The sequence below is a fragment of the Podarcis muralis genome, chromosome 3 (assembly GCF_964188315.1).
Source record: "Podarcis muralis chromosome 3, rPodMur119.hap1.1, whole genome shotgun sequence".
Taxonomy (NCBI): Eukaryota; Metazoa; Chordata; class Lepidosauria; order Squamata; family Lacertidae; genus Podarcis; species Podarcis muralis.
Window position 1 is genome coordinate 30,560,865 of NC_135657.1, and position 25,602 is coordinate 30,586,466.

General features: G+C 42.3%; 1 protein-coding gene across 5 annotated transcripts in view; it reads right to left on the minus strand.

The window, feature by feature from the left end:
* Positions 1-261: 261 nt before the first annotated feature.
* The window catches only part of SUSD4 (sushi domain containing 4), an 82,492-nt gene continuing 57,151 nt past the window's right edge, over positions 262-25,602 (minus strand). For all 5 annotated transcript variants that reach the window (XM_077925610.1, XM_028724562.2, XM_028724560.2 and 2 more), the window contains 4 exons: positions 5,154-5,345; positions 3,701-3,845; positions 2,356-2,738; positions 262-992 (listed from right to left, as the gene is read on the minus strand). In XM_077925610.1, coding sequence (XP_077781736.1) covers positions 964-992; positions 2,356-2,738; positions 3,701-3,845; positions 5,154-5,345 — 749 coding nt within the window. In that variant the 3' untranslated portion in view covers positions 262-963. The remainder of the gene's footprint in view (positions 993-2,355; positions 2,739-3,700; positions 3,846-5,153; positions 5,346-25,602) is intronic.

Consider the following 25,602-nt stretch of genomic DNA (forward strand, 5'->3'; position numbering starts at 1 on the left):
AGCAGAGACTTACTCTTTGAGTTGGGGTCCAACCAATGCCATTGCCTTCCTCTTGTTTCTCAGTGGCCTCATTAAACATGGGTGCGAGACACTACTATTTCAACAATTGCCTAAGTGTGGCTTTGCTACTTTTGTTTATAACTTGGAACATTTATGAGAAAAAACAGGTCAAATGCAATGCAATTGCGATAATGTTTCATAAATACTTCTATTTTAGATCTTTCTTTTTTAAAAAACAAAACAAAAAACAAAACCTTTAGATCATGACTCAAGCCTCTTCTTTCCTTTTATTATACATTTACCCAGAATAAGTTCTTTCTTGAACTCAGGTGCTTTGTTGCTGCAGCCGCATCTTTAAGTGACATCACCACAAGAGTTTCTCTCTACAAGCATGGTTAAAACAGACCATTCAGGAATGACCTTTTCCCAATTTTAATTTCAACACTGTTTATTTCCCCGCACCCCATAAATTAGGATTCCTTTGTAAATTGTGGTCCATCATAAATATTTAGCAGCTTCAATAAAGCAAAATTTACATCATCTGACATGCTTTCTTTAGGCAGTTTGTACCTGTGCCACAAACCACTTTCACTGGTGTTTCTAAAGAGCAGTTAAGACTTCCTGCGATGCAGATACACTCATCACTATTCCATAAATCTATAGTTCTTTTGCAGTGACTAGTCTCATCAAATCCTCAGGATTCATTTTTGTAAAGCTGCCGTTGAATAGCTGATGCTCTCAACCCCCAAAGTTGATTAAGATATGTGCACAAAAAAAATCTGGTGACATCATAATGTGGAAGATTTATAAAAACCGAAAATGCCCTCCCCCGATATTTATTCAGTCTTTATATAGAGATTTATATAGATATATAGGTATGTTTGTATACATATGTGCATGATTCTTTTACGCCCTCCTCCCCCCCAAGAGGTGTGAGCAGGTAATGATCAAGATTTGTGCAGATTAAGGGTCTTCATCCATCAATGGAATTTCTAGAAAATAAAAGAAAGAATTAATTGGGTTTTAATAGTGAACTCTGTGAAGGGAGGACCTGAAATGTTATTTTGCTATAACATGCCATTAACAGGGCCACTGTTGCTAAGATGTTAAGGCACTTTATGCATGGAGTCAGACAACCCTTTTTTTCCCTTTTACTTTACTACATAGCGACCTGGTGCAATCACAAAGTACGCTAAGTGGCTGCATACAAATCAGGCTAATTGTTCAAAGCACTTTGCAGGTGGCTGTGCAGTGAAGTAGTCCTCTGATTATTCTTTCTTAGGCCAGGCTAGTTTTCAGAATGAGAATTAAATGAAGATTCAATTCCCCACCCCCACCCCCCGTTCAGCTTGTGTGCTTGAAGCCTGGCACACATTCATGACTAATTTGGAGTCATTTAATTAGTATGTTTCATGAAGCAGTTCAATGTGCAGAGGAATAAGAGGCCATGAAACCTTCAACAAGCCAAATTTTAAGGATGGCCAAAAATCACATTGGCTGTGGAACCTATTCAATAATGCTGCATCCTAAGCGTGATCTTACTAGCTGGGGAAACCCAGCCAGATGGGCGAGGTATAAATAATGAAATTATTATCATTACTATTATTATTTGCTCTCAGCATAAAAGATGACTTAGCGTATGTCTTCATTAGAGTAGGTGACCATGAAAATCTGCCACTAACACCAGTTTGCCACTGACTCTGACTTTGAGCGTTACACAAACCACAGTAAACTATACATAGCTCATTGAAATACACAGCTGGATGTTGAGAAAAATCAATATTACAACAAGGTAATTGGATTGGACTTTCTGACAGAGTAACAAAAGACTAGGTAGATACTATGTTGAATTTTACTGTAATGTAGTGTGTGCGCTCATTACTAAAAAAAAAGAAACACAGAGGAAAAAAGAACTAGCGCATAGGCTGATGAAACAGGGCATTTTTGGCTACTCTCATACTCCAGGCCCAGACTATAACTCCACATGTTTTTAAAGATGTGCCATGTACCCAAGAAAACTAGCTAAGCTGACCTCCAGCAAATGTTCAGTCGTTTGCAGTGGGGAACACGTTAACCCTCTCCTGCCATAAATGAATTTTTAGGCACAAATCCTTGGTAGAATCTGATGCAAGGTGGTGGTGAAACTTTGAGTTGTAAAGAATTTGCGGCTGCTGCTGTTGTGGTTTTTTTTAAAAAAAGTCAGAAGCAAAAGAGACATAGGCTGGAACAGAAAGAAAGACCCAATATGCAGTTAGGTTCCTTCTCCAAAGCACAATCTCATGGCTTCTTCATATGGGAAAAAAACAACCTCTGACACTAAAACAAGCTCACATAATGTTCAAAAATCAAAATTACCATCTGCAATGTCAATGCTTGGGCTGGTTGATGCTACTTCCCCGGTGGTGCTATTGATAGCATCAGTTCTCTCTGAGATAGGATGTGCTCCCACTTGACACACAGAAGATGTGTACAAACTTTGAAGAAGTTCCGAAGAGCCTGAAATGCTGTCACAGGTATCAAATTCCGCTGGCAACCTGCCCAAGTCATCTGGCCCCGGATAAGCTGGAGGGTTCTGATCATCAGCCTGTAAAACATACCCCTGGCCAGCAGGGGACACACATCCAGGTGCCAAGGCATTCAATCCACTGCTCACAGCTTCATCGTAGGAAGGTAGCATCACAGGAACACCGTCCACCACCACGAAGTCGGGGCCACTGCTGCAATTCTCCTGAGCTCCTCTATATTGGAAGGAGAGAAAGAGTGTGCGTGAGTGTGTGTGTGAGAGAGCATGAATGGCAGAATATCATCTTCCAGCAACATATGAGGTTCACCACTTAGAAAGTTTTTAATAACCCGAAATCGAGGCAATGCATCATTAATATTTACTTCCAATATGCCCAGGTATCTGTTCAGACCGATAGCCATGTGCAATTTGTCACAATAAGCTAAATAGCTCCAGCAAACCGGGGAAGAGGTGGGAGAAGGAAAGCAAGCAGCTGGGTGGCAAAGATAAGGAACTCTCTTATTCCTCATTCCGCACTGTGAACATCAGCCTACATTAAGATTCCCAGAATCACAAGTTAGGCTGGGAAATCCAAGGTTGGCAGTGAGAAAATCTCAGCTAACTTTCATGGTATACTGCATCTGTACTGTGCATTAAGGCGACGGACACATCAATTGTGAATAGCAACTTTATTTACTTTTATTAAATTTGTCAGTTGCTTTATTTTGCCCAGGGCAACCGAAAGCTACCTACAACTAAACAAATAGACAACAATTCCCACATGAATACATTAAAACCAAGAGGAAAGAGAAATACTTTAAAAACATCCCACCCACTTCTAAAAGGTCACAGATAGTTAAAGGCCAAAGGCCTGGTTATAGATGAAGGTTTTTGCCTACAGATACATAATGATGGCACCAGGAGAACTTCAGTGGGGAGAGCATTCCACAAACAGGGAGCCACCGGTGGCAGCCACCCTAGTTTAAGATAAGAGGGTTGAAAGTGCATTATTGATTTGCTTGTTCATTCAGGGCTTTTGTTTACCACCCTTGATGATACATATAAGAGAGTGGTTCGCAATATTTATTAAAAAAGAATATAGCGCAGTAAAATCAAGTAAGGATTAAATACAGTACCACACTGCCAACTACTGGGAGAAGGAGAAGGAGGAGAACATAAGAGAAAAGCGTTACTAACCTTGGAAGAAAGCGTGCCTTAAATTTGGTCTGGAACATTCTGGCAAGGATAACTAACAGAAGCACCAGAAGAACACTGGTAGCAGTGAATGCCACAATCTTCCATGTTGTCAGGAGAGTTTCCTGTGTATTTGGCCAAGTTTGTTCTGTAGCACAAACGATAATGAAAAAGTGTCATGTTAAGTAATAATGGTTTAATACTTATTTTTCATTAGAGCCATAAAAGATCAGGGCCCAAATACTTTACAATCATGCAGATGACACAAAACTGGGAGGGGTAGCTTATGCCTCAGAAAACAGAATCGGGATTCAATATGACCTTAAGAGATTGGAGAACTGGGCCCAAACTAACAAAATGAATAGTGATAAATGTCAGGTTCTACATTCAGGCAGGAAGAACCAGCCCATATAAGATGGGGGACACTTGGATTGCCAGTGGAACATGTGAAAAGGATCTAGGGGTCTTAGTATACCACCAGCTTAACATGAGTCAACAGCGTGATGCAAGAGCAAAAAAAAAAAAGGCAATGCTAATCTGGGTTGCCTTAATAGAAGTATAGTGTGCCACACCTGGAGTACTGTGTATATATACCGTATATACTTGAGTATAAGCCGACCTGAATATAAGCCATGGCACTTAATTTTAGGACAAAAAAACAGGGAAAACTTATTGACTCAAGTATAAGCTGGCTCACCACACCACAAACCTGGTGGTGGCGGCAGCGGAGGAGGAAAAACAAGCAGCCCCAAAAGGCTGCTTTCGGGCTGCTCGTTCCTCCTCTGCTGCTGCTCGCTGCTCGCTCCTCCTCCATCTCCGCTGACAGCGGAGCAGCCGCTCATTCCTCTGCCGCTGCCTCTGCTGCTCGCAAGAGCAAGCATAGGAGCCCGGTTGGGAGAAGCACAGCGCAGTGCCTCTCCCAGCTGCGGCTCCTGTGCCTTCCCTTGTGAGAGGTGGGCAGCGCCGGAGGGACGAGCGGCAAGAAAGGGCTCCTTTCTCACCGTTCGTCCCTCCGCAGCCACCCGCCTCACTCGAGTATAAGCCGAGGCAGGCTTTTTCAGCATAAAAAATATGCTGAAAAAGTCAGCTTATATTCAAGTATATACAGTAATATGCCCTTTAAAAATTATCTGCATATAAATGTTACATTGATAAGATTGTGCACTGTTAAATAGGGGACCCCACCTTTCTACTTCTATTTGCCTGAATGTTTACTGTCTAAACCAGGGGTTGTCAACCTGGTCCCCACTGCCCACTAGTGGGCGTTTCAGGATTCTAGGTGGGCGGTAGGAGGTTCTGCGGCACAAGCTGAATCCTCCTTCCATCGAGCACTGGTGGGAGGTAAGGAAATTTTACCATCAAGAAAGATGCATTAGTGGGCAGTAGGTATAAAAGGCTGACTACCCTGGTCTAAACTTTCATGTACAGGTCAGGTTCTCAAGTTGTTGCTTATTACCTGTTTTGACACAGTATACTTGATATGACGGAAACCATTCTCCATACTGGCAGGTGATATATTTGTAATCGTTGGTGAGAGTGTAGCCAGGATCACAATAGAACTCAACCACAGTCCCATGGTTGTAATGCTCGCAAGGCCGCGGGTGGCAAATGTAATCTCCATGAGTCACCATAGGAGGTAGTGGACAAACTTGGACAAAAAAAGACCAAACATATGTGAGGATGAGTGAGGTACAACATTGCATGACCGACATCAATAAATATAAAATGAATGCAATGTTGGATGATAATCATAATCATAATTTATACCCCGCCCATCTGGCTGGGTTTCCCCAGCCACTCTGGACGGCGCCCAACAGAATATTAAAAACACAGTACAGCATTAAACATTAAAAACTTCCCTAAACAGGGCTGCCTTCAGATGTCTTTTAAATTAAGATAGTTGCTTATTTCCTTGACATCTGATTGCATGCAATCTCAATACACAAACAAGCTTGTGCACATCCCTTTATTTATGCCATTTACAAACCAATATATTAGCAAACTACAAGCCTGAGCCCTGTGCAATGGCAATTATAATTTTCATACCAAGGCAATAAAACTAACAAGACACAACCCAGCAGACTACAGAGCAATTTCTACCTCTATTCTCCCAGTCATTATAATGATTATTTTGAAATGGTTTTGTGGTATCTTGTGCTTTATTGCACCTATGTATATGGTTCGTCACAAGCTTGAAAATTTATACAAGTGGGCAGTCTATAAATATTCTCATAAATAAGTAAGTAAATAAAATGAAGGGTTTTTTTTTTAATAGAAGAGGACTACCTAGGCATTCAAAATTCAGCCTTGACATCTCTAACGTAGTTCAGGCAACAGAGGTTTATCACCTCCAGCTCTTAAAGACCACAGAAAGCTACAAGTACACAAATAATTATTTCAGGTGGAGGAAGGGGAATAGTAGTTCAATTACTTTATTGGTTTCGATAAATGTTTCTATCCCCACTGGAACTTGCTATTTGTCTGTGGAGCAGATATACATACACCAAACATTAAATGCTTCCTTGGAACCTCATAAAGAAAGAAAAGTTCAGAAAACAGAAGCACTTCCTAATACCACCAGGAGGGGATGAAAGCGGAGTGCAATCCAGCACAAGGTAGGCATATGTAAAACTCACTGAAATTGACGAAATCAATGAAGTACACAGCAAAATACTCATCCCACTGATTTTGTTAAGGAAACCTAACTTTCAATGAATTGTACTATATAGCTGCAACAGATGTTAAGGACTGTCCAAAAAGGTACATATGAAAAGAAGCATCAACAGTTTTATATTTCACCACAATTAAATGTGAAGGGATAGCCATCAATGCACCACCATTTACAAATTGCTCCAATCCACTAGCATTTCATTTATTTTGTGAAGGTTGTTTTACAAAGAAAAGAAGCAAGCAACAGGTGTCTAAATTGGCATTTTGGTGTGCAGAGTATTATATAAACATTCACTAACACATCAAGTAAGGCAGGTAACTGGCATTCCTATTTTATAGATACAATTATTTGAATTCATAGTATTTTTTACTAAATATAGTTGTGCATGCAACATTAGGAGCAGTTTTGCAGCTGTTTAGAAAGCACTGGATAATTTAGCTCCATACCATATCCACACAGACTCCAGAAACTCTCCATTTACTCATTGCTAAATAAAAGGTAACCACAACCACTCTCACTTAGATTAGGGCTTCCAGGCAAGAGGATAAAACTAATGGGCTGAATTCAGCCCTGGCGCCCTTCCTTTTACAATTTAAGAATCACCTGTTGCCAGTGCTGCATTAACCATTTACACAGACTCAAAAGAACCTTTTTTTGGGGTCTTAGCATCATTTGTGTAATGGATCTTTAGAGACTAGAAAGCAAATCCGCTACCTCAAGCCAAAATAGTTAACAGAACAACCCCCTTCAGATAAGTTCCAAAAGGACTTACTCTCAAGTAAGTGTATGATTGCTCTGTATGCTGAATTCCCGCTACTAGCATTTTCATTTCAATAGCTGAACTTGCAGAATATTAATTTATTATTAAACAGCAGCAGGTGCCTAGTGCACTGGAGAGAGATTTGGGTTACCTAAAAAGGGTCAGGCTCGGCTCCTTTCCAGGAAAGAGCAAATTTGTTCACTGCTTCCTTCCACAGGCTGCTGTGTTTGGATTTCATGCCTCTATTATGCAGTAAAGACCTACTGCATAGATATAAATAATGCACGCATCAATTCACAACAGTAGATTTCCCACAGAAATCGCAATTCAGTAACTTCTCCCTATGCATCTACTTACATGAATAATGTATTTCAAAAGTAATTCCCTACCCCACCTACCCAAAAAAGCACAACAAGACATTAAACGAACCTTCAGAAGAGCCTGATTGTAATGTGCAACACTTTCTGTTCTGCATGCCCTGGAGACATGGCTTTGTTTGCATTTTCACTAGGCAAAGCTTTATAAATTATAATATCTGGAAACTAGAGCACATAATTCACACAGAAAGCAATATTCTACATCTTTTCCAAGCTGGACTCAACCTAAGGGAATGCAAGATGATTCATTAGGAAGGTCTGAAACGCTTTCCTTGTTTGGCTTAAAACAACTGCTCTAAATGGGAAGGAACCAAGGGAAAGAAACTGCTGATAAGCTCTCTCAATGAGCAAACCTCTCTGACAAGAATAATCTTAGCTGATTAGGGGACACTCTATTACCTGCTGTCCCTAGCCATTTCTCTGCTTCTCTATCTAAACATCTTTGCAATAGTGTTGATTTGCAAGGGTCTGGCATAGATAACAGGCTGTCAGAGATGTGTCAATACAGAGCAGTGATCCAACGCCAAGCAACATGAAAAGATTTTCCACCAGAGAGATTAACTACTTTAAAGAAGCAAAATTTCAAGCCTGCAGCAATGCCACCTGCTGCCTCTTCTGACATTCAGAAAGGCCCAGTGCATTCACCAAACTGCGAAAAAGACTCCATGAATTTGTAGCACCCTGCTTGTGGTTAACGCTTAGCTGGAATGAAATATTCAACGCAGCAATAGAGAAATTAAAATAATAATTTATTTGTCAGACAAATAAATGAGAGGCACAGTGGTATATGGTTACCAAGCTCTGGCCTGGCCTCCTGCCATTATGGCCAGCACTTATATTCCCTTAATCCAGCCCCCTTTGCTCCTCCTGTGGCTGCATCTGTCCAATCAGCCTGGTTGGATTTCCTATTGGCTGCCTGCTATATCCAATCACAAAAGATACACCCATATCCTCCTGTCCTTATATGGAGCACAAAGAGCTATATATTGTTACATCTATAAATGACAAATAAGTAGTAATATATCTTACATGTGTCTCAACAAAGAATATTAATTACCAGCTCACCTCTTGCCCTCTTCGCCCTATTGCCTTCTAAAACAAATGGTTAATCTTAAATTTTTATCTTAAACATATGTCAAGGATCTTGAGTTTCACATCAACATTGAAAGATCTCCTTCATTTTGAAGGTTTCTAAACAAATGTCTGACAACTATATATCAGGAGCGCCCAGATGGCGTCTTCCTGTCCTGGCAGGGGGGCTAGGCTGGTGACTGACTTAATTTCAGGATAAATACAACTCTTACAACTATATGAAATAAGAATCTAGCATTTCTTAAATCCTTTGCATAATTACATTTAAGCCAATATATTTAAGCTAATATATTTCATACATTATCATAGGTAACCTTTTAAAAGAATAAAGCTTCTCAAAGTAGAAAGGAAGGAACTCAGTAAAAAATAGCTTTTAAAAGGAACCTCTTCAGTTCACCCCCCCCTTCAGCCATCTGCTCTCCTCTTTAGCTGTTCCCAATATTTATTGCTCTTTTTAACTCTCTCAGTTTAAGAAAGAAACTGCCTTTAAAAAAGACTTCCCAGAAATGCTCTTTTTCTGCCAGCTAGATGCTTCTCCATTGCTCTTGGCCTTTTTAACCTTAGGAAGAAGATCTGGCTCATTTTACTGGGAGGCACATTGGTATCATTTTACTCATTCCTAATTATGTTTATCTGAGTAACCTTGTTCTCAGCCTGTAATTTCCTTTTTATGACTTTGAAAGTTGTTTTCCTGCTATAAATCAAGGGGGGCCCCTTGTCTTAGGAGAATGGCCAAGGTTTTCTAAGCAGCTGGTCTCCTGCCTGGCATGAAACATTTGTGAATTTAAGCCCTTTTTAGACTTTATGAACCTGATCAAAATATAAGCCAATATAAGTCTTGATAAAAAATGCAGTCTATATTCAGATGCCACATTCCCCCCTTTCAAGCTCAAGGACCTTCATACCAAGTGTCCTTGATAGCTTGACCTTCATCATATTCCTGAGGTAAAGCTCTGTATAGGGCCATGATATGAGGTAGAGTTTCATTTGAAACCATCTTGCTAATTGTACTTCTAAAACATGAAATGATACATGGCATCATACATAAAACCATTACCACTACTGTCAAGAAAAACAAGCAAGACAATAGTATCCCTTTGAGTCCTGTGACATTAGGTAACCAATTGGTGAGCCATCCCATATCCCATCCTTCCCATGTTTGTACTGGGACATGTGCTATATTCTCCATCTTTGTAGCCAACACACGGATTGCCTCACCATTATCAGAAATGTTAAAGCAACAGGCATTCCCTGTCAAGTTCAAGACTCCACATAGGCCTCCCTGCCTGGCAAGTACATAATCCATTCCCATTTTCAGCTGCAAAATGGCGGCTCTACTTTCATCCAACTGTTGTGCAATAAGTCTCAAACTCTGGGCCGTTGCATTGGTTACCAATTCCACTACTGCTTGCAATCGAATTATTCTGTTTAGATTATAAATAGGATCCCGTGCCCCTTGTATGAGCTCACCAGGATTCCAGGAGGCAGGATCATAATAGGCTATAATGCGCTCTGGCGGCCAATCATCAGTACCGCTCCAACTTTGGGTACTTCCTCCTGCTATACGAGAAATATCAGCATTCCTTCGTGTTCGCTTGGCCGAACTAGTGGGCATAATCCACATTGGTGGTAATACCCATCCCAGGAAACAAGTCCCACTCCATTTGGAAGGGAGTTTCTTGTATGCCCATTCTCCACATATCCACCACAACCATCGGGTCTGAGGTTTTTGGTACGTGGAGTACAGAAGGCGAAATATCAAAAGAGGTAGAGAGTTCACAGTGCAGTATGTTAGATTGCCTTTTTCTGTCACAGTTATGTTCCATACCACTTTCCATGCATGAATAAAAGGAGGTGCACAGGGCAAGGTATTCCGAGTTCGATAGGTAGTACCGTGTGCCCAGGTATGACTATTCTTAAAATAATCCCAAGTATAGTGACAATGAGAAGAGCCTATCATGGTAGAATCAGCTGCATCTGATGATTTATGTACACAGAATTCCCCTTGTACAGGTATAACTCGTAATGGTTTAGTTGAGTTCCATCCGGGGAAATTCTGTATTTCTGTTTGGTGTGGCATTTCGCTTACCATACCAATGGCATCTAATGGTATCGGTAATAAGGGCATACCTCCCTCTGAATCATCTGGCCCAAGAGAGCAAACAAGGCAATTGGTCCTATTTGCAACATTGGCTACCATTTCAGCTAAACCTACCCACATATTGTGGTCATGGCTGAATCCATATTTAGCAAATTTGGTCAGATTCAAGGACCCTTCCCCTTCCCAAGGGATCAGGATTAATAATAAAATCATGTTGATGTCTAGCATATGCATTCCTTCCACAAAAGATTACCTTATTGTGATAGCATAAAACTATTAGTCCCAATATAATTCCCCCAGTGACAGAAATGGGGAACCACCAAGACCAAAACATATATCCCGAGGATCCCCAGTGAGTAATATCTCTGATAATTGTTCCACAAGGGGGGGCCAGTCAATTAATTGTATTAGAGAATCTTCCCGTTCACAATCGCTGGTTCAGATGCTCCTCAAGCTTCAGGCGTGCGCAGGTCAGCCAGCTTCCAGGTTGTGGCTGCAGCAGGCCGGTCGTCTAATGTTGCCCGTGACCTAGCCCGTTCCCGGTAGGGCTAGATACAGGGGTTTTTGGAGAGAGTCAGTTTTAAAGGATTAGAGGGGTCACCTTTGCACGTCCAACTGCCTTCGGACTTCTTCAAACGGGAGTGATGAATCCAGGGGGTCACCTCAGCTACCTTCACCGCTGTTGGAGTAGAGAGCAAGACGGTGTAAGGTCCACGCCACTTAGGTGCGAGTGGATCACGTTTCCACTCTTTCACCCATACGCTATCGCCAGCCTGGAACTGATGAATCGGCTCGGCAATGCTGCACGGCGTGCGCTCGAGGACCCACCTGTTAAGAGAAACAAAAACACGGGAGAGAGATTGCACTTGTCCCTGTGTCACATGGTCTCCTATTTGTTTAAGGTCAGCTGGAATATCCTGAACAAAGGAGGGCGGTCTCCCATACAGGAGCTCAAAAGGTGACAACTTAAGTCTTTTTGTGGGTGCACACCGAACACGAAACAGTGTTATGGGTAACACATCTACCCATCCCAATCCCGTTTCCTGGGTTAATTTTGCCAATTGGGTTTTCAGAGTCCGATTCATTCTTTCAGTTTTCCCTGAACTCTGAGGCCTATATGCTGCATGCAGTCTCCATTTCACTTGTAGGACTCGACATACTTCTTGTACTACTTGATCAATGAACGCTGGCCCATTATCACTTCCAATGCATCTAGGTAATCCAAACCTCGGGATCAATTCAGTGAGGAGTCTCTTAGTTACCTCTCGTGCCTTTTCAGTTCGGGTGGGAAAGGCTTCAACCCATCCGGTAAGAGTGTCTACAAACACAAGGAGATACTTGAATCCCTTAGAAGGGACCAGCTCTGTGAAGTCCACAATTAGACTTTCCATGGGGACATATCCCACATGTTGGATTCCAGGAGGTTGTACCGGTCCCTGCCTGGGATTGTTTTTAGCACAAAGAACACATTTCTGTGAAATGCAAGTTGCTAATTGTGATAGGTTAATAATATACAACTTCCGACTGAGACTCTCTCTGGTTGCAGTACCGCCAAGGTGAGTAGATTCATGATAATTTCTTACAATTGTGCCTGCTAGATGATGAGGTACATAAATCCTATTGTCCGGCAGGATCATCCAACCGTCCTTCACAACTGCTCCTTCCTGTTCAGCCCACTTCCTCTCTTCTGGGGTATAGTGAGGTTTAACTTCTTCTGGAGCTACCTCTGGTATGAGGGCTGCTATAAATCCTCCCACAGGCTTTTGGGCTGCCTCTCGGGCTGCTTTGTCAGCAGCATGATTTCCTCTGGTTATTGGATCCCTTCCTCGTCCATGACCTTTGCAATGCATTACAGCAATCTGTTCTGGAGCCCATACTGCTTCTAACAGGATTTCTACTTCAGGTCCATATTTCAAGGCCTTCCCGTGGGCTCCTATTAGACCTCTTTCTTTCCATAGAGCTCCATGTGCATGCAGGGTTAAGAAGGCATATTTAGAATCAGTATAGATGTTTGCCTTACATCCGGCTGCCAATTGCAGAGCTCTAGTTAAACCTATAAGTTCAGCTTTTTGTGCTGAGGTGCCGGCAGGCAAAGCTTCAGCTTCCACAACTTCCTCATTGGTGACCACAGCATATCCTGCTCGTCTGGCACCTTCATGCAGGTAACTGCTACCATCAGTATAATATACAACATCTGGATTTTTCAATGGTTCATCTTTCAGATCGGGTCTACTGGAATAAACTTCATCCATTACTTGGAGACAATCATGTGATTCCTCATCATCTACCTCTGGTAGGGGCAGCAAAGTCGCTGGATTGAGCATATTCACTACTCGTAGATGAATCCTGGGATTTTCACACAATAGGCCTTGGTATCTAGCCATCCTTGGGTTCGTTAGCCAATAACTACCCTTATATTCCATGAGTGTCAGAACAGCATGAGGTACATTCACATACATCGTCTGGCCGAAGGTAAATTTATCAGCTTCTTTGACAAGGCTTGCAGTGGCCGCTACTGCCCTTAGGCATGGAGGCCATCCTTTTGCTACTGAGTCCAATTGTTTTGACAAATAAGCTACTGGACGGTTCCAACTTCCTAATCTCTGGGTCAGGACTGCCGCTGCAATCCCATTCTGTTCATGTACATACAGCTGAAAGGGTTTTTCCGAATTAGGCAGTCCAAGGGCTGGGGCCTCCATAAGTCGTTGTTTGATAACTAAAAAGGCTTGTTGCTGCTCAGGTCCCCATACGAATGGGTCCTTCTCTGCACCTCGAGTGCTTTCATGTAAGGGCTTGGCCAGACTGCTGAAATCAGGTATCCATAGTCTACAAAACCCTGCTGTTCCCAGGAATCCTCTAAGTTGTTTCCTTGTGGTAGGTTCCTTGATAAGGCAAATAGCTTCTTTCCTCTCTGGTCTCAATGCTCGTTGTTGGTGTGAGATGTCAAAGCCCAAATATTTGACCTTTTCTAAACATAACTGTGCCTTTTTCTGGGAAACTCGGTAGCCAGCTTGCCAGAGCAAGTGGAGCAGTTCCTCTGTCCCTTCTTTACAGGTATCAAAATCCTTTGCTGCTAGTATAAGGTCATCTACATATTGCAGAACCACCTTTTCTCCAGGTATTGAGGGGTAACTTGTTAGATCCTTCGCCAAGGCAGTGCCAAACAAAGTTGGGGAATTTTTAAATCCCTGGGGCAATCTTGTCCAGGTTAGCTGGCCTTTTGTTCCTGTTAAAGGGTCTTCCCACTGGAAGGCAAATATAGGTTGGCTCTGTGGTGCCAGCCGGCAACAGAAGAATGCATCTTTCAAATCCAATACAGTAAAAAATGTTGCTTCTGGTGGGATCAAACTCAGCAAGGTATATGGGTTTGGTACATTTGGGTGCAAGGTCTCGATAGCCTGGTTTACGAGCCTCAAGTCCTGCACTGGCCTGTATTCATCTGTCCCAGGTTTTCGAACAGGCAAAAGGGGTGTGTTCCATTCTGATTGGCAGGGCTTAAGCAGACCATATTTTAATAGGCGGTCCAAATGTTTCTGGATGCCCTCTGCTGCTCGCCGGGGTAAAGGATATTGCTTTACAGATACAGGGGTAGCCATAGGTTTTAAGGTTACTACAATTGGAGCTATATTCTTGGCCATTCCTGGTGGGCTATTTTCGGCCCATACTCCTGGTGGCACCTGTAGGGTTCGGAGGAGCTTGTTTAATTCTGTATCCAATGTGGGTTGGACTTGCAAGGCTGACATTAGGCGCCATGATTGTTCCTTAGGTACTGAGAGGGTAATTATTCCTGCTGCCTTTGATGGCAGTTTCATTTCTGGACCTCGAGGAGTGAAGGTGATTTGGGCCTGCAGTTTGGACAGCATATCTCTACCTAAGAGAGGTATTGGACACTCAGGTATATACAAAAACTGATGGGTTAAATGATGTCCCCCAATCTGGCATTCCAAAGGTTGGAGGAAAGACCTCTTAGCTGACTGACCAGTGGCACTTTTAATGACTACACTTTTGGATGCCTTTTTCTGCAATAGTTCTGGGAGTACTGAGTATTCAGCCCCAGTATCAATCATAAAGTCTATTAAATGGCTCCCTAATTGAATCGTGACCGTGGGCTCCTGGAAGCCTAACTTTATGGAGTCCGGTCGTTCCTAGTCTTGGGTAAAATCCTCCTCTGCCAGTCCAATGAAATTGTCTCTACTCTGTCCTTGTCCAGGTCTCTGATATCTTCCATTTCGGATCATTCCCCGTCCCCGTCCCTGGTTTCTTGGGCCGGAGCCTGGGCCTGGGCCTGGGCCTGGGCGTACTTCTTCCAACCTCAGGGGTTCAGGACACTCCCGCTTCCAATGACCCTCCTTCTTGCAATTCGCACATTGATTCCTTCCCAGTGGTGGATTCCTTCCCCGCCCTCTTCCTCCATTTAAGGGGCGGTAGTCTTGCTTCACTGCTGTGGCTAGCATTACCATCTTTTCCTTCTGCCACTTCTTCTTCTCTTGCTTCTCAGCCTCATCCCTATTCCGATAAACTCGGCGTGCAATGGCCATAATTTGGCTCATCAGCATCCCTTCCCATCCTTCTGATTTCTGAATTTTCTTACGAATGTCAGAAGCGCACTGGGCCACAAATGTAGCAGTAATCATTCTACTGTTTTCAGGGGCTTCAGGGTCAAAAGGAGTCCATATACGATAGGCTTCCTGCAGCCTCTCTAAAAAGTCTCCCGGACTCTCATTTGGTTTCTGTTCTACTTCTGAGACTTTAGACATATTAGTGGGCTTCTGGCATGCCCTGCGGATACCTTGCACAAGCGTCTGGCGGTAAGTGGTAAGTCTGGCCAGATGAATTGCATTGTTTGGATCCCAATTAGGATCTTCCAAGGGAAAGTTATCTTGGAGATGACGGTCAATATTAAAAATATTTCCCACTCTGGCCTGCTCACGCAAATATATCTGTGCCTTTTCAATTATGTCTCTTCTTTCCTCAGTGGTGAACAGAGTATTCAGAAGCTGGCGACAATCTGTCCAAGTAGGACTATGAGTATTTATTATTGAAGTCACCAAGTCCATCATAGCCTGAGGTTTTTCTGCAAAAGATGGGGTGTGTGTTTTCCAATTCATCAGATCCGTAGTTGTGAATGGAATGTACTGAAGGGTCGAAGTTCGAGGTGGCCTTGGTCCGGGTTGCCCGTTAACCAGCACAGGCTCCTCAAGTGCATCAAATACTCTTCTGAGAGGGGCTACTACGTGATCTTTCTCTTCGCTTTGCTCTAGGGGCCTCAAATCATAGGGGATGGTATTTGTCCCAAGGCGTTCTTTTAGCAGCTTAATACGCCTGGCTGTATTGCTTGCTGACCGATTAAGGTCTCCCTGTAACTTCTGTAATAATTCTCTAGGACTTGGATGTACAGGGGTTTGGGGTAGGCAATCAGTTGTTCCACTAAAAGAGACTGTAGATGGAGTTCTACTGGGACTCACAGATGGAATAACCACTTCTGCTTGGGCTTCATTATAGGACTCCAATGCCTCCTGAAGATATTTATCATAATCTATCAAGGAGTCAAGTTCTGTGTCTCTACCCCCATTATTCGTTCCACTTTCTTGCCTTGGGGTTACAACTGGTGGAGGGTTTGGATTATGCTCCCTTCGATGTGGAGCATAGGGTGGAGGTGGAAGCACCTCTTCCTCTGGTCCCTCAAAAATGGGTTTGAGTTTATTTGGCAAGATTCCTTTCCTAGCTTCGGCTTTTACAGCCAATAATTTGCATCGTTGGACTTTGCATTCCCTTATCCATGGAGGATTTTTATTTAATGTGCTCAGCCAGGAATCTATATATGAAAATTGTTCTGGGCACCCTCCAGTTTCTTTGGTGATGTTAGACCAAAGTTTGCTTACTAAATTTATATCAAAAGTTCCCTGAGATGGCCATCCAGTATTTTGTTTTGGCCATTCTAGTTCACATAACGTTCTCAAGCGCTCTGGCGTCATTTTGACTCCATATGCCCCTGAGAAGGCTTTCTTAAAATTATTTAACATACATTCAAGAGGTGTATTTCCCCCCTTTGAACCCCCAACTCCCATTGTATGGCCCTGTGAAGTATCCACTCAGTCACTCACACACACGCTTCGTGGGGTTTCTTGCCCAGATGGAGTCGCCTCACTGGGAACCGAAGTACTACCCACTCCACACTCAGGTCAGCTACAGATTGCTCTGTACTTTCTCACACATACAATGCGCAAGATACTTCACCACACTCTACCTCCCAATTTCCCTTTTCCCCCACCAGACCACCATCTGATATACCCAACCACCTAGCGTACTCAGTTCCCACTTACTGAGACGCAGAAGTTTGATCAAGACTTCTCTTCCTCCCAATTAATTGGAGGGCCAAAAATCCCTTTGTGCACTTACCCCTTGGTTGGTTCCGTTTCCCCCCGGTCCGTCGCCGCCAGTGAGCAGGGTATCAGACAGACGAGACTGCTGCGTTCCCCTGGAAAAAATTTTCCCATGCGCGCTGGGTAGGCAGTTTAGAGATCCTCTCTCTTGTACCCTGCTCAGTAGAGCGAAGGGGCTGCGTTCCAGCAGACCACTTATCCGAGTCACAGGAGCACCATAAAATGTAGCACCCTGCTTGTGGTTAACGCTTAGCTGGAATGAAATATTCAACGCAGCAATAGAGAAATTAAAATAATAATTTATTTGTCAGACAAATAAATGAGAGGCACAGTGGTATATGGTTACCAAGCTCTGGCCTGGCCTCCTGCCATTATGGCCAGCACTTATATTCCCTTAATCCAGCCCCCTTTGCTCCTCCTGTGGCTGCATCTGTCCAATCAGCCTGGTTGGATTTCCTATTGGCTGCCTGCTATATCCAATCACAAAAGATACACCCATATCCTCCTGTCCTTATATGGAGCACAAAGAGCTATATATTGTTACATCTATAAATGACAAATAAGTAGTAATATATCTTACATGTGTCTCAACAAAGAATATTAATTACCAGCTCACCTCTTGCCCTCTTCGCCCTATTGCCTTCTAAAACAAATGGTTAATCTTAAATTTTTATCTTAAACATATGTCAAGGATCTTGAGTTTCACATCAACATTGAAAGATCTCCTTCATTTTGAAGGTTTCTAAACAAATGTCTGACAACTATATATCAGGAGCGCCCAGATGGCGTCTTCCTGTCCTGGCAGGGGGGCTAGGCTGGTGACTGACTTAATTTCAGGATAAATACAACTCTTACAACTATATGAAATAAGAATCTAGCATTTCTTAAATCCTTTGCATAATTACATTTAAGCCAATATATTTAAGCTAATATATTTCATACATTATCATAGGTAACCTTTTAAAAGAATAAAGCTTCTCAAAGTAGAAAGGAAGGAACTCAGTAAAAAATAGCTTTTAAAAGGAACCTCTTCAGTTCACCCCCCCCTTCAGCCATCTGCTCTCCTCTTTAGCTGTTCCCAATATTTATTGCTCTTTTTAACTCTCTCAGTTTAAGAAAGAAACTGCCTTTAAAAAAGACTTCCCAGAAATGCTCTTTTTCTGCCAGCTAGATGCTTCTCCATTGCTCTTGGCCTTTTTAACCTTAGGAAGAACATCTGGCTCATTTTACTGGGAGGCACATTGGTATCATTTTACTCATTCCTAATTATGTTTATCTGAGTAACCTTGTTCTCAGCCTGTAATTTCCTTTTTATGACTTTGAAAGTTGTTTTCCTGCTATAAATCAAGGGGGGGCCCTTGTCTTAGGAGAATGGCCAAGGTTTTCTAAGCAGCTGGTCTCCTGCCTGGCATGAAACATTTGTGAATTTAAGCCCTTTTTAGACTTTATGAACCTGATCAAAATATAAGCCAATATAAGTCTTGATAAAAAATGCAGTCTATATTCAGATGCCACAAATTGAAAGTGAAGACACTAAACATACTTTTCCTTATTTTTTTGTTTTGTAACACAAGAAAATCTTTTTTTAAAAAACAACAACAACCTTTAAAAAATCAACAACAATATTAAGGAACCAAAAACAATAGAGTGGAAGTAAAATGAACAATGCACCACAGGCTCGTTTGTCTATTAGGAATTACCACTTCCAGTTTTTGATCACAGAACAGCAGTGTGCAGGGATGAGCTCCCACAATCACCTCCCAATGAAGTCCTACTAGCACAGATCAGCTATCAAGCCAAATGTCTTCAGAAGACTACAAGAGAACACACAAGGCACACACTACAGTGGAAAGAACAATACTCTCTATCTGTGGTAACGAAACACAACAATTATGTTAGCTAGCGTGTTGTTATCTTTTGGAGAAAAGAGGATATGTGTGTATTTTGGACCTAGAATGCATTGGAAACAGACACAAATAACAATATATACATTTTAAACAGGTACGGCAAATGCTATTTCTCTATTATTATTTAAACAACAACAACAACCACCTCTTGCCTGCTGCTCTCCCCCCACTCTCAAGTAAGGACCACAGATGAAATAATAATGGAGCAGGTTTGAAATAACCAAGTTATCCTTGATTCAAATTGTACTTCGTTCTTATTGTAGTTACACCCATGGGAATAAAGGCTTTCCATTCACTCAGTAATGAATTTTATGCTAATGCAGGCAAATTCAGTCTCTTGCTTTCCAAAAAATCTGTGTGTGCACTAAGAGACGCATTGTTATATTTAAGCTCACAAATTGAGATATTGATATTTTAATTGATAACCTGCAGGCTCGCACAGGCCTTTTCAAAAGAAGTCAAGCAAGTGAGCAATTCTATGACTAAATCTTTTGAAATCCAAGCAGGTGCTGGACATCAAACAGCTTGTAATATTCCCAATTCTCTTCCCAATACGCTGTACATCAATAATGCTAGAAGACGGAGCCGTCATCTGTCAAAGCCACTAAAAACATTACTGCTTCATTCAACATTATTAGCATTAAGACCAATCTTTTGCAGACTATTAATTCAGAATAGAGCGAGCCGGTTAGGTGATGCCTTTGAGATAGTCCTGTGCGTTACAAAACTTCTAGCCTAACCAAATGAAGTGGGGCCTGCTGTGCAGAGTGCTTCTGCCCAGAGCTCTAGTCAGCTATGCTTTCTTTCATAATACTTATTTCCACCCTCACTTGAGTCTTCTGATTCACCCTGACACTTTGTATTGTGTAACACTGAGCATGCTCAGTCACAAGAATGCAAGATGAGCCTACTGGACTGGGCCAATGGTCCTTCTAGACCAGCATCCTGTTGCCACAGCGGTAAGCCCTCCCATGATTCCCAGTGGAGATAGAATATAGCTGTTGATAGCCCTATCTTCCATGAGTTGGTCTGAGCCTTTTAAGCCATCTAAGTCTGTGGCCATCCTTGGGGAGTGAATCCTCCATTGGACAGAGATTTTATTGTTGTTGTTTTTTGCAGCGGGGGGAGAGGATCTGCCCCCTTAGGCTCTATTCATAAGCATTTTTCAACTTCTACAAAACTTGGGCTTCTCAGTAGCCCCATTTTGGCTACATAACCTGCAAAAACCCTGAGCTCATTAGTAGCGTTTATTATTATACAGTGGTGCCTTGGGTTACATACGCTTCAGGTTACAGACGCTTCAGGTTACAGACTCCGCTAACCCAGAAATAGTACCTCGGGTTAAGAACTTTGCTTCAGGATAAGAACAGAAATTGTGCTCCGGCGGCGCGGCGGCAGCAGGAGGCCCCATTAGCTAAAGTGGTCTTCAGGTTAAGAACAGTTTCAGGTTAAGAACGGACCTCCGGAACGAATTAAGTACTTAACCCGAGGTACCACTGTACATTGAAAGCTGCTGCCTGCTAGGGCTGGCGGGAGAAAGGACAGGACAGCTTACAGCAGGTGGCGCTAGCGGTAGGCAGAACACACTGGACAGAGTAGTTTAAGTGGTGGTGAGAAAGAGGTTGAGGAAGGGGAGGGAAAGCAGCAGCAGCTTTTAAGGGATGAAAGGGGGAAGGAAGTGCAAGACAAAGGGCTGGGAGGTGGCAGAAATTGGCTAAAAGGTGGTGCTGGGGACTTTTTTGTGCTGCATTGCAAGAACGGAAGGTACTGTCTTGCACTGCAGCACTAAAACCAACGTGATCTTGTCGTGGTTCCCCCCCTGCTCCTGCTTTCAATGAATTCAGCACCACCTGCCTCTCCAAAGTGGAGTGTTGGCTATCAGTTTCACAACTAAAACGCAGCAGTGATCGGTTGAAGCATCCTGCATGAATTCTGATTTGGTCAGAGGCAGCAGTGCTTCTGAATACCAGTTGCTGGAAACTGCAGGAGAAGAGAGTGCTCTTGTGCTTGGGTCCTGCCTGTGGGGCTTCCTACAGGCATCTGGTTGGCCACTGTGAGAACAGGATGGTGGACTTATCAATGGGCCACTGGCCTGACCCAGCTGGCTCCTCTTATGATTATTCCTAGGCCACAATCAGAATAAGATAGGTGGATATATTTTTTAAGAGCTTCCTGTGGATCTGTTGTGGGAATCTGTCTGGAAGAAGAATGCAGGAAATAACTGTGTCATCCTGACTGGCTAGGTGTTTCCAGTGTCAAGGAAACAATGCTATTTTTTCTGAAATACAGTACATCCTTCCCTTTCCCTGGAGAGTAATGGGGCAGTGCCAGGTCAAGCAACAGAGACTCCAAAGCAGAAAGGCATGCAGAGAGTGATCATGACATGGAAGAAGGGGAGAGTTTAAGTTCTGGAGCAGGGGTAGGCAACCTAAGGCCTGGGGTCCTGGATCCGGCCCAATCACCTTCCAAATCTGGCCTGCAGATGGTCCGGGAATCAGCGTGTTTTTACATGAGTAGAATGTGTGCTTTTATTTAAAATGCATTTCTGGGTTATTTGTGGGGCATAGGAATTTGTTCATTTCCCCCCAAAAAAATATAGTCCAGCCCACCACATGGTCTGAGGGACGGTGGACCAGCCCATGGCTGGAAAAGGTTGTTGACCCCTGCTCTGGAGGGAAGCGGGAGACTGATTGCTGCTGGTCAGCTAGTGCCCATGTTGTTCTTATGAAAAAGCCACCACTGATATTACTGTCCCACAGACTGTAGGGTACTTGCCTAATCTATTACCCATTAAAAAGGGATGTATATTTTTTGTCTTCTTGAGAAGGTATCTAGGAGATAATGGGCCACTTTTGGTCTTCATTCTGATTTTACCAGGCATTGTGATCCAAAAGCATCTTTCCTCTGTACAAAAGAAGCAGATGGCAGCAGAAAAAGCAATTCAAGTTCGGCAAGAGATCCGCCTGCATGGGTTTAGAACCAACCAGATAATCCATTTTATTAGCGGAGGAAATGCACAGGAGCCCTTGCTCCTTAAACCTTTGCTTCCTTTCGTGAGGTTTATCACCCTTCAAAAATGTTTTTGAGCCTTTGAATAAAAAGGTATTACAATCCTCTCAAATCCAGATTAGCTGCTGTATTACAATGCACTGGAAAACTGCTGTTCAAAATACTCTGGAAATTATAGAATGCTTTTCAAAATAAGTCCTGCCTAACCTATTATCCCAAAAAAGAGGGAATCTTTCTTCCTGACAGATGCATCCAGCAGTTAATACCGAATTTTATTCTTCATTCTGGTTTATCAAGTTTACAGTTCCATTCCTTTTGCCTCCAAAATTATAGTGCAAGCACACTCACTATGACCAAAACCTTGTCAAATGCATTTTTCTCAATTGTTGTGATGCCATAGAATATTCATTACATATAATTGATAAAAACAAGGTCCACTATGGGATATTACAGATTTAGAAAATGCAATGATAAAAGGACAAAGGTTAAGATTATGGAGCAAAATGTATGGAATTATTAATTGCTGTGATATTTCCATTAATACATATCAAAACATGAGTTCAAAACATGAACCTTGTTATTTCAAATGATGTATGGAATTGGGGCTGTGTACAAACTATATATTTAAAGCACATGACTTCCTCAAAGACTTTTGGGAGCTGTAGTTTGTTAAGGGTGTTGGGAATTGTAGCTCTGTGGTGTGGTGGGTAAACTACAGTTTCCATGATTCATGTGCTTTGTATATATGTTGTGTACACAGCCTGGGTGTGGCAAAATGTCCCACATCAATCACTAAGTTTTGTTGATGGTGGTACTTGACACCTGTCAGACTGAATCAAATATGCTCAGGAGTGGATAACAAATGTAAAACATCAAATGATACATTTTGATCATAATCTAAAATAATGGTTTTCTGGACAAAAAGCTTTACACAGCAGAGCTTCATAATAAAATTAAATATATATTTGTCTCTAAAATAAAAAAGATTCATTTTTTAAAATGTAAGTACTGTATATAAAGTCACAATGTGTTCTAATCAGTCTTTTCTATCCTTCTAAGCAGTGCAGAATGTTATTCATGCAAGCTGTTATTCATTAAGAAATAAAGCAGAACAATTTTTTTTTAAAAAAATGTACATCTCTGTATTAAAAAGTGCTACCAGAGCCATGAAATGGGAATCTAAATTTAAAATCTCAATTTATATTCCAAGCAACCTGGGTACAAGATTTGCATCTGAATACTCATTCAGGTGTGCCAAGGCAAGTTGGAACATCCTTGCATGTGAGACTGATGCTCTGAGTGGGAGAGAGATATCATTCCACAGACTGTCCTAAGAAATACAACATCCCTAATTAAAGAATTGATATGACTGTGTTGCCATATTTAGTTGCCTGTAGCACAAACATAATAACAGTAGCAAAATCTAAACTACTGCCAATGGTCTTTTCTGTTATTTGACGAAGTACTAACCAACTGTATAGAGGTATAAGGGTGTGTACCGGCTGTGTGTGAGCTGAATAAACAAGATGAATAAGGCAGATTCAGTAATCTCTACCAAGTCTAAATGTGATGTCAGTACTCCCTACACACACACACAAACAGAGAGAGAGAGAGAGAGAGAGAGAGAGAGAGAGAGAGAGAGAGAGAGAGACTCATTGCTATACTTGTATACTGTTGTGAATTTGTGGGTGACAGACCTTTTACCCTCTGGACCCAGAAATTTCCAAAGGACATCATTTATAACTCTGAGGAAGCTCCTGGACCCCATGGAATCTCACCCTGCTATGGAGACTGGGGTGGCATGTAACAATAATTTTCCGTGCCATATAACTTTGTTTAATTAGGTGTCTATGTTTCTCTAGGTCCATGGGCAGGAGAGTAGTCCAAAATGTTGAGGCTTTGGGAGTTAGAAGAAATGCAGATTCCTGTGTAGGCATTGAAACAACAATAATGTAATTTATCCAGTAATACCAAATAAAGTGGAACTTAATCCAATTTACTAAAAAGAAGCAAACATCCTGCAGCAAAAGATACAGTACTAAACTATTCTTTCACAGCAATGTTGTCAACATTTAGTGAGAAAAATCATAGCCCTGTTGAAATATAGACTAGATGGGGCTCACTATTTCCCACTATTTCTCTCAAAGAATGGGCACGAAGGGGAAAGGACAATAGAAAGGAAAGATATCGCATCAAATTAGGGGATCTATTGCTAATGTTGACAGACAAGTTATATAAGGACAGTAGACATTTCCCCTTTAGCTTTCCATAGAGATTTCAAAGTACCAAGATTAGTCTCTCAAACCTCTGACTGGAAGAAGGCTAATCTGACTAGATTTTGTGCCTTATTTACTGCAAGCATTTGCAACATTTAATATAATTAAAAACCAGACCACATACCTAAAACTACAGAGAAAGCTGTAAAAGAGTGAAAGCTGTAGAAGAGTGACTAGTGGGGTGCCACAGGGTTCTGTCTTGGGCCCGGTCTTATTCAACATCTTTATCAACGACTTGGATGATGGACTCAAGGGCATCCTGATCAAATTTGCAGATGACACCAAACTGGGAGGGGTGGCTAACACCCCAGAGGACAGGATCACACTTCAAAACGACCTTGATAGATTAGAGAACTGGGCCAAAACAAACAAGATGAACTTTAACAGGGAGAAATGTAAAGTATTGCACTTGGGCAAAAAAAATGAGAGGCACAAATACAAGATGGGGGACACCTGGCTTGAGAGCAGTACATGTGAAAAGGATCTAGGAGTCTTGGTTGACCACAAACTTGACATGAGCCAACAGTGTGACGCGGCAGCTAAAAAAGCCAATGCAATTCTGGGCTGCATCAATAGGAGTATAGCATCTAGATCAAGGGAAGTAATAGTGCCACTGTATTCTGCTCTGGTCAGACCTCACCTGGAGTACTGTGTCCAGTTCTGGGCACCACAGTTCAAGAAGGACACTGACAAACTGGAACGTGTCCAGAGGAGGGCAACCAAAATGGTCAAAGGCCTGGAAACGATGCCTTATGAGGAACGGCTAAGGGAGCTGGGCATGTTTAGCCTGGAGAAGAGGAGGTTAAGGGGTGATATGATAGCCATGTTCAAATATATAAAAGGATGTCATATAGAGGAGGGAGAAAGGTTGTTTTCTGCTGCTCCAGAGAAGCGGACACGGAGCAATGGATCCAAACTACAAGAAAGAAGATTCCACCTAAACATTAGGAAGAACTTCCTGACAGTAAGAGCTGTTCGACAGTGGAATTTGCTGCCAAGGAGTGTGGTGGAGTCTCCTTCTTTGGAGGTCTTTAAGCAGAGGCTTGACAACCATATGTCAGGAGTGCTCTGGTGGTGTTTCCTGCTTGGCAGGGGGTTGGACTCGATGGCCCTTGTGGTCTATTCCAACTCTATGATTCTATGATTCTATGAAAATGAGGTTGGTGAAGGAAGCTTGAGGACAATTATTTATCCAAGTGGATGATTATGACAGGCACTCTCCCCATCATAACCCCCAAACTGAGTGAATTCAGGCAACCACCACCTACTGTTAATTTGTATGTTCCATGGCTTGATGGCTCTCTTAACAGCTGTTTTTTTAAAAAAAAT